Source organism: Caretta caretta, chromosome 5, assembly GCF_965140235.1.
Source record: "Caretta caretta isolate rCarCar2 chromosome 5, rCarCar1.hap1, whole genome shotgun sequence".
Lineage (NCBI taxonomy): Eukaryota > Metazoa > Chordata > Testudines > Cheloniidae > Caretta > Caretta caretta.
Window position 1 is genome coordinate 111,390,384 of NC_134210.1, and position 10,397 is coordinate 111,400,780.

Sequence of the window (10,397 nt, forward strand, 5' to 3'; positions counted from 1 at the left end):
TTAGAGAACATTATACCCTGATAGACATGTAGTCAAAGAGTAAAGTGTTTTATAAATCAGATATTTAGAAACAACTATAATCTGCTTAGACACCAAGGTTAGCCTTACGTTCAAGACATATAGTGATTAAGCAAAGGGGCTTTAAGACTTGGAGTTTTACAGAAAACTAAATAAAGCACAGTTTATTCCTGCAAAAAGAACAGAATATTAGAATCCTCACAATCTAAAGCAGCACGAATGAACAAGTTCTGATACAGCTAGTGTTCTTTTTTTGGTTTATAAAACAATAAACCTGAGAGTTAAGCTATTTCTTTTCTTTACCTGATTCCCCCAAGCCCCTCCCCAACATGATTTCTAATTTAAAAGAAAAACTAATATTAGATAAAGCAACACATAATTTGACAGCCTACCAGTTAAATTCTGACAGGGTCAATAAAATGAGAGCTTGCAGGAGTCTCAGCTGAGGAACACTTTCATGAATGCCCCCATTGTGTAAACTCTCTGTATATCCTGCCTGCAAATGACAGTCATATGCCACCAGCTGCAGGAGGCATTCCAGCAATGTCAACTGCTGTAGGGCATTTAATGCAGGGTAGAATGGTGGGTTCATCTTTTTATTTATGCCTTATTAGGGCAACAACAGCCACTTCAACTAATTTTAAGTATTATGCTTTTAAAAGTCTATGATATTTATTTGGAAATCCAAGAAAATATATAATTAAAGTCTTGCTAATGGAGCCTCTCATTTTAATAGTAGTTTTATTATATAAAGCCAGCTGGAAGTAATTATTTCTTTCCAAGTATAGTCTTCATTAATTTGTGATCCCCCTCTCCACCCCATCCCCAACACACACCAACATCTACTTCAGATGTTCTTATCAAATGTCTTGAATAAATTCTCTGGAGAACAAACAGCCACTTAAGCCTATCTCAATTACGTTGAAAGACCCACACCTCCTATTCAAAATATAGCAGGTACCATTTCTGAGGATACCTTTTCCACATGCCTTCCACTTTCCCAACTATTTTAAAGGTGTCTGTCTTATAAACTGATCTTTTAGAGAGATTTATTACAACTCAAAACAACCGTCACTCAGTACATGTACTATCAATTAAGAATCCAGTCTGCACACATGATGTCAGGTTTACATTTTAAATTATTTTTGAACAAACTCACTGATGCCCAAGTTTGTTATTTGCTGCCTACAAGGTTATGACAAACAAATCTCTTTTTAATCAACCTTTTCATTACATTTTATCTTCTTCCTTGTTTTTAATGTTTTCACAAATGAAAATGAATGCTCATGTTTTTGATAGGTTGGGTTTTTTTTTTATTATTTTAAATAGTAATAATAGCAACACCTTGCTAAAGCTAGATTCTTCCTTTTACAAAGTAGAGATCAAATTGAGCTGCCTTTCAGCACCCTCCTATGATAAACCATGGCATCTGATCACACATTTTTATCATGCCTTCACTCACAGGCACACTTACATAGCAAAACACTGGACTCTTTGCATGTCATCACCTAAATACCTCTAGAAATGACATTTCCCCTCCCTCACCTCTTTCCCCAAAGTAATTTAGCACCAAGGTTGATGTATTATTTCTATTACTTCTAAACAGCAGTTTTGTATTAATATTACATCAGAGAGCAACAGATAAATAGGAAAAGAGAGGAAAAGGATGGTGAGATAGAAATAAATTAGTTGTCTCTCATAAAGGGACATTTTACCATCTTCCTTACACAGAGGCAACAAGATCTCAAAAGCTGTCCCTGAGAAAGCAGCAATAAAACAGCAGACGAGTCCATAAGGCCTTACGCATTGTGAATGCATGGGGTATTGGATATGCTAAAGGGAAATCAATCCTTGTGTAAAAAATGTGACATTCATATCTATGCGTTTTTAATGCAGAAGCAACAAAGAACTCAGAACTTTTAAAAAGTCAAAACTGGATATCATCTGGAAGACTTAATAGAGATACCAGCTTTTTGGGTGGGGGTCACTATTAGAACTATGCAAAACGTGGTGATTTCAGTCAGCAGGAGTTCCTGCTAGCTTTCCCCCTCCAATTTTATGTTATCACCTTTCATGATATTGCTCATTCCAAAGTTTCATTTTGAGGGTTTCTGGTTCAAATTCAAAATTTCAAAAGGAAACTGAGTGGACCCAACCAAGTTTTGCCTGGTTTCTGGTGTATATCATGTAATACTGATCTCCCTTATATAAAAAATCATAGATAGGCCCAGGTTCCCTCAAAAACTCAGACCTGACTAGGTTCTTTAACCGTGAACCTAGAAAAATCTTAAGATTGTAACAAAACAGAGAACTAGGAGATACTCACCTGGTTTCAGATTTCATTGAGAAAGCACTGATATCTACCTTTCTAAGGTTTTTGTTTGTTTGGTATCTATATTTGAACACCAGACAAGATTAAAAGACACAAACGCTAGAAACAAAGAGATGTTTTTCTTTTTCTACATGTGAAGGGCCCTAATTTGTGAGCCATCCACAGATTAACTTCAGGCAAGTTCAACACACAGAAGGTTTACAGGATTGGACCCCAAGTCACAACTCCCACTCAGAGGACTAAACTGCTGGCACTGGTGATTCTATTATTAAACTATACCCTGCCCTGGATGCATGATGGGGACTTAAGCAGACATCAATGGTAAGTACAGGTTTGAATGGGGGTGGCCTTTTAGATAGTGTTTTACTCTTATTAGTGTTCAGAGATTGGATTGATCATCCATACGTCATTCTCATTTAAATTATATGAAGTCGGAAGTGTTCCATTCCAGAGGCGGTGTGCTCTTTAGGAAATATGCTAGGAAGTTAAGAGAGGAAATATACATATTCAGAATCGATTAATTCACTCTGTTCTCTGAAACTTTGAGAGAAAGTTGTCGGTCTGTTGTTAAAACAGAATTTAAATTAATAAATAACTTTCTCGGCAGATTGTCTTAGGTTAAACTGAGCTGATCAAAATTATTGTGGGGAGGAGGAGGAGGATCATAGCTTTTTTCCCCCCAATATCAGACACAGTGGTCATCATTAAAATCCCAAGACATTTACCACACCACTCAAATTCTACTATAAGGGGCACATCATCAAGGGGTAGATAGACACATCACAGCATTTGCCTTTACTGAGGTACTTGTGGCATTCACCATATTTAAATAAGAAACATCTCAAATGCCACACGCGATTTACCTTTGGGTGATGATGGTAAATTTCACTTTTAATGATTGGCACTATGTGCATTTCCTCACTTCCCATCTTGCTTTCCCTAAACTAGCATTATTCATTTGACAAGAAAACCTTACTATCCTCTGCATTCTTTTATGAACACAGAATCTTGTCAACAATCATAGCATTTTCCCTTCACAACTCCAGGGCCCTAGAAGTTGCAGGTGACATCCTTTTCTCCCTTTCCACGAGTATATGGAGAGACAGCCGCAGTAGAGGATGGGGAGGCCGCAGCTTTTCAACAGAATGAGAATGGCATCAACAGTATGTTGCTGGCAACAAAGCAACAACATGAATCAAGCAGTTCCTAGATGCCCCACCCACTGATGGAGACTGCCTCTCTGTGGCAGAATGTTATGTGACATCTGCTACCACTTGCACCATTTCCTTTACTGTCAAAAAAGTGAAATCATATAGAAAACAGTCTTCAAATATGTCAACAGTGGAAAACAGGCAATCAGATATCGCAGTGGTGAGCGCAGTATATGAACCTACATTGAACAGAAATAATGCAGCAGATGCCTGCCCACAGACTGGGGCATGACTATTATTTTAGATGTTATTTGGGAAGAATGCCGTGCAGCTGAGGATCCCATCCTGCTGCTTAGAAAAAACTGTAAACAAAAGCAGAATAAAGCTCCTTATTTAATAAAGCTTCTTTTAAAAAACCAACCATTAATGTACTAGGGTTTTAAAAAAATAAAAAAGCTTTCAACATATATTTTGGAATGACAGCTTTCTGAATTGTAGCATAACATGGCTATAGTGATTCTCTTTCTAAGGGGAAAGATCAAGGGAAAACAACAGTGGAATTCTCCCTCTCTCCACCTGTCTGTTTCATCCTTCTTTTTTCTTGAGGCCATGTGATTTACCACCTCTTGGCTATAGTTGGAGCCCCAAGTTTGGATTTTTTTCTAAACTAGGAAGAGCCATTAGACTACAAGAAAAATCATTCTACAAAAGCAACAAGCACTAGTGTGTGAGAAAACAACTGCAAAAAGAAAGTGACACATAACATACACGCTGAGTATTTCTAGTAAGAGTAAAACTCTCTAAAGCTTTTGTTTCTGATTGTAGTTTATGACGGCAGTTCTCTATCAGTGTACAGAGTGTTCCTCTGCAATCAGCATACTGTGTCACAATGACCTGGCAAACGTGAATGCTTTCACTATCACTACAGTCCTTGCAATCTTGTCTCAGCTGTGACCCATTCACTTTTGCCCCAACTTCTTGGAGATGCTTTACTCAGCATCTAATTAGTTAGGGAAGAATTTTCCTTGGCTCTTAACACTGACACAGGAGTAGGAGACTCTGCTGCTGTAATATCCCAAGTTTGTCCTGTCACTATATTAATCAAAACTCCATAAAACTATGCATGAATAAATAACTGCTAAAATACACACAGTATAAATTTGAAAACATTATATACAAATATGTAATGCACAATACATACAGAATATAGGCTTCTAAATATGTATTATGTAGGTTTTGTATAGTTGTGCGTATACAAAAATTCTACAAGGTTAAACAAATATATGATGAATGGTATTCCAAGATAATCAATATAATCAAATAAAACATCTAAAACACACACATTTGCAAAAAAATATATCTAGAAAAATATACCACAGTTATTCATCTACAGGTAAGTTAGCCTGCAAATAATAAAAACAAGAAAAGAAAGAGCTCACTACTGTTGTAGTTTTAAACTGTATACCATTCATGTATCTGTTTACCTACCTATATGCATGCATATGACGGTGTATGGTACACACAAGTTCAGCTTATATCACACACCGTATCTTCTAGTGTTTCTATTCTTGAGAAAAAAAAAACTCGCGGGGACGTCATCATCATTTATTTGTGAATATAATATGAAATGCTAGAATGATGAACTATAATTGAACTATAATTGTTAAAAAATTACAAAATTAAAACATATATCTGAAAAAGGTAATGTAACTTGAGAGACCTTTTAATGCAACAGACTAAAACTATATGCAATTCATATCAGCACAGAGATACTTATCCATACACAGAAGAAACTATTGTGGTAAACTTGTCTTTAAAATGATTTTTAAAAAAATACACCAAATAACTATTGTGAGCAATAGTTTGTGTCACTTATAGCCAGCGTAGTATAGTTAACAGCCAATTGTGCTAGCAAGCGTTGATCTCCTCAAAAAGTGTTAATAGTAAATCTATGTATGCAATTTATAGTGTGTTAATATCAAGTTAATAATCTCTGCATATATACGTAGATTAAAAAATATCCCTTGAGGGTTACAGTAAAATAGTCAAGCATTTTATATGTGATAACATTGCATACATCCCTTTTAACCAGCAAATCAGAAGTATTCAAACAGCAGATTACCTTCAATGCATATGTAGTCAGTCATAGCCACATTTCTCTTTTTAAATATCAATTCAATAAAACAGTGTGTGTGTCTATGTCTACATTAATTTGAGAAACTGTCAGATTGAGAGCACGAGAACAACTCACAATAGTCACTGCATATTGGAGATAATTTCACTATAATATGAATTTGTATTTCAATAATAAGTATTATTTAGCACTTTCATTGGAATAAGCAAGATTTTATGTGAGGAAAAAATGGACTCTACTATATCATATCTTGGTTTAATAGATGCTTCTATATTAATAAAAGTCATTGATTTAATGTTTAGTTTTCTTGCTCTGCTCCTCACCTATCTAGAAGTGATTTCTCTGGTGATAACTAACACATCATGCTAATGAGAGAATCTAATGTACAATAGAAAAATGTCACTACTAATAATATTTGCATGAAGTTAAACAAAGCAACTGTAAGAGAATGTCAGACAGTTGCTCCTTAATAAGATACAGTTACACAATGAAATTATGCTGTTAATTTTGTTACATCATTGAATGAATCCTAAATTACTATATAACGATGCACAGACCCATTTATAACAATAATATACTCCTTTTCACTCTTGTGGGGAAAAAAACTTCAGGAAAAGGTTTCTTCTTTTTATGTGAAACAGGTTAAACATTCTTCCTTTTTAACACAAAGGTAAATGTCTGGCATTTTGTGTCACTGTGGGTTACAGCCATTGCTCTCATGGTCTCATTTCAGAAATGACTTAAAAGTATTTTAGAACATTACAGCCCCTAAGGTAACTGGATGAAGAAAAATGACATTTCTTATTCTGACAAATGCACAAAACATTTATGAAAGCAGAAAATCCTGCTTTTTTTTTTTTTTTCATCAATCAAAACCAGGCCTCCTTTTCTGTTGTTAACAAGCTCTTGCCAGACTAAAATGGGCAGTATGTGCCCTGGACTCAACCAGATGAGCAGGGAAGGGAAACCAAGGGTTTCTGGCCATTCTCGACCTGTCACTGATCAAAGTGACCCAAAGAAGAACTTTCAAAAAGTTAAGATTTATGCCCTTTGAGGTTATCAGCTATTCTTCTGTACACAGAACGGGATAATCCTTTTAAAAGAACCATACTTTTATATTGAAAAAAAGATGCATAGACAGAACAAGTCAGTCAAATGGCCATGTTTTAAACTTCTAGTAGATAATTTAGAAGTTGTGTTTCCCAATCTCTCCCACCCCAACAAAATCTAAATTTGCTCTGGAACGTGATGTCTGATTTTCCTGCACCAGAGCAGATTGTCACACAAACAGAATCAAACGTGTTCATCAAAGAAGGAATGCAAACACAAGAACTCCTATACGTACTGATACCTAAATCTGGATGATCAAATCTAAACACACTGACATTTTCACAATACACTTCCGCGTAGTGTCCTACTACAAGGTTTTGCTATAGCTGTTGAGAAAAAAGTTCTGTAGCATGCAAATATGTAGCTTTCCCAGGAATATTGCAGGTGTCTTTCTAAAAATTGCTTTTGTTGTCCTGCTCTAGTCTTTGTACCAGAACCTGCTAGAGACTGATTTATAAAGGTGGGAGTTTGGGGGGGCGGGGGAGAGAAGAGGTTAAAAAATGTGCAGAAAGCACAGTATTTTATTCAGAACATATAATACCACCTCTGCTGTTACTATGTATATCTGCAAAACTTTCACTAAACATTTCATTCAAACCTACGGTAAACTTTCTCTTGCGAGTGAAGTGCATCTGATAACAAAATATAATTTGTACTGTGAACAAAAATTTATCTCAAAGCCTAGGCATGAAAGGTGAAACACCTCTATTTTCAGAAGATGGATGCTAAAAATTAAGTCATCTTATAATGGATGAAAAACAGATAAATGTGATACTCAAGATTTAATGTTAAGAGAGAAAAGAACATCGACACTGTCACACGTTTGCAGCTGCACTTGACAGAGTTTGTGCTCACAGTCTGCACAAGCTGATCTAACAAATTTAACGAATCAGAAAGATGATAAAATGTTATCCTTTAAGAGGGGGATTAATGCATTACTAATAACTCACCTCCTCTGAAAAGCTTGGTGAAAAATGTGTGTGAACTGAATGTATTTTAGTTCATGATAACAAACAAAAACATCTTATAACAAAATTATGAACACAATGCTTGAACACACAAGTGAAGTATAGACTTTTTAAAATAAATCTGTTCAACATTACCAGCTTTACAATGCTACTGTGTGTATTCCAGTGGAAGGATTCACATTGATGCAGCATCTGCCATGCATTTAGTCATATGCTACATATCTTCCCCCCTCCACTCCATGAAGAATATAAACAGGACCATACATATGTCCAGCAATGCACAGAAGGCATTTAACATTCTCAAGCATTAGCATAATTAATACTTTTTCAAAAATGTAACAGCCTCGTTTATGTGCCAGTTTTTCCTTGTCTATCAACTAGTTGTCTCAAATTCTTTGCATCTTCTACCCTGTGATGTCCTTCATTTACTTTTGTTTTCTTCTGTTGTTAGTGTTGAATATTTTCTAGCACTCCTGAGACTACGTAGATCTAAATCTGTTTGGATTAGGTCTAATATGAAACATGCAATCTAACACTATCTATGTGGTGCAATAGCTATTTATCAATTGATCGTTATCTGGATCTGGTTAGGTTAACTCTTTTGTAGCTGAAGGGGAAAGAACCTATCCTACAACCCCAAATGTCTAACCTCACTACTGAACAAAAAATGCAACACAAGTTATATAACTGCTTTACATTCTATTGCTGAATATCAATAAAAACCAATGTGTGATACATCAAGTATATATGCATATACCTCATATAACCTGTGCAGCAGCAGTCATATACTTCGTAGCACACAGTACATATGAAATGTGCATCTCCACTAGTAGATGAACTTTTTACTTTCAAGAATGGGACATCAGACACAAAGAGTTGCTTATTCATCTTATGTTGATTACATTTCTATACCAGCTTACTGTATCAGCAGTAATCAGGGTCCCTCTACAGGATATATCAAAATATACCTTACTCAGATACATTCATCCTGCCTAAGCTACGTTGCTAAAAAACTCTCCCCTAGACAACTGCTATAGATTACTATTTTCACTGTCAGGTTTTGTGTTTATCAAAAATGTTCTTTTATAACTAATATTCATGATTATTTTCTTACTATAAGCTATAATAAAAAAACTGATGACACTACCTTCTCCCTTTTTGTACAATACAATGCTTTTTAGGTAAATAGGAGTTCATTCATCTCATTTCCTGCATTATAAATGTCTAACTAAAAAGCACACATCATTTAATAACTCCTCTTTTGGACAAGGAAGTCCTTTAGTTACTATTACTCAGTGTGGGACCATAACTGGAAACTACTTTTTAAAAAGTCAAATCATCTCTGGAAAGGGAGGCACCCTGTTAAAAAGCTTCAGTTTGAACTTCCCTCCCCTGCTGGAGTGGAATCCAAGATGAAAGTTTCTCTTTTTTTCCTTTTTTCACCCAGAAGAGCCAAGTAATTGTGCAAGAGGAGCTACAGCAGGCAGGGCGCGTATCACCAAGTGCATGGTACAGAGACGCTGGCTCCTGTGATTAATTATCAGTTATTACTGGCCTTGCAGTAACATTTTAGCTTTCCCGTCAGAACCAGCATACCAAGCTGCCTTAAACGCGGCCCCCGGTGAAGGAGCAACTCTGGGGAGGACGCCAAGGCACAGCTCCGCAGAAACAGTGTGTGTGTGTGTGTGTGTGTGAGAGAGACCCGACAACTGAAACTGTCTCCTCTAACGACCCTCAGCGCTGTGCTGGCAGCAATTCCAGCACAACTGCTCTCCACTCCTTAGGTCTGAATAAAGCTGTTTTCTGCCACATGAAGTCAATTAAGCTGCTCTAAGGGGCCCCCTAAATTTAGTATCAGTTTGATTTTGGGGCTTACGTACTCTAGAAGAAGGAAAGGACTTTTGCTGGGACAGCAGATACTTTTATTTATGGGGGGGGAGTGGGAGGAATGAAACAAAACCAAGGCAAACAAAGAAAGAAACCAGTCTTACCATAAGCAAAGCTCTGTTTGGAAACTTTAAAACAAATGCCTTGCTTTTACTTCAAGCTTTATTTTTAAAATCTTTTTAAAAAGGAGACCTTAGGGAAACAATGAAGTAACCATGCACATTCCAATGACATAGTTATGACAGTTCAGAGGCTAACTATGTAGTGATACATTTAAAAAAAAATGTGGAAAGAAAAGAAAAAGAAAAGAAGAGCACTAAATACCATGTTTTAATATAAATGAAAAAAAAAACACCACACATACCTGTTGGGACATTCTGAATAAGAGGTTAGTGTCAGCGTTCTGCCATGTCCCCATGAAACCAGATTCGGTCGTTGCCGTTCTTGTTCCGAACTGCATGGAGTTGTCAGTGCAGGAGTCTCTTAAAGTCAAGTCTCTTGCCCTCTTTCGCTCTCTGTGTCTCTGTGTCTCTCTGTCTCTCACATCCACTTCTGCCTCTTCTGACTGAAAAGTGAAGGTGGATTTTTTGAGTCTCTTGGCAGCCAGTAGCAAGAGTGTAGTGTAGTTAAGAAGCTAGCTGCACTGTGCATTTCATTTGGAAACGGGGGGTTCAGGGGAAGGGGTCAGAGCTTCTTTTGCACCTTCTGCACAGATACCCCTATCATTTATGCATTGATTGTGACTCCCCAAGCTTGCCTTCGCTCTGTTTAACAGCTGCCTGTCAGGTGTGCATGCA

General features: G+C 36.6%; 1 protein-coding gene across 5 annotated transcripts in view; it reads right to left on the reverse strand.

The window, feature by feature from the left end:
• Positions 1–10,397, reverse strand: part of BNC2 (basonuclin zinc finger protein 2) — a 400,292-nt gene that overhangs the window by 276,713 nt on the left and 113,182 nt on the right. For all 5 annotated transcript variants that reach the window (XM_048850870.2, XM_075128811.1, XM_075128812.1 and 2 more), the window contains one exon: positions 9,965–10,165. In XM_048850870.2, the coding sequence (XP_048706827.1) occupies positions 9,965–10,165 (201 nt within the window). The remainder of the gene's footprint in view (positions 1–9,964; positions 10,166–10,397) is intronic.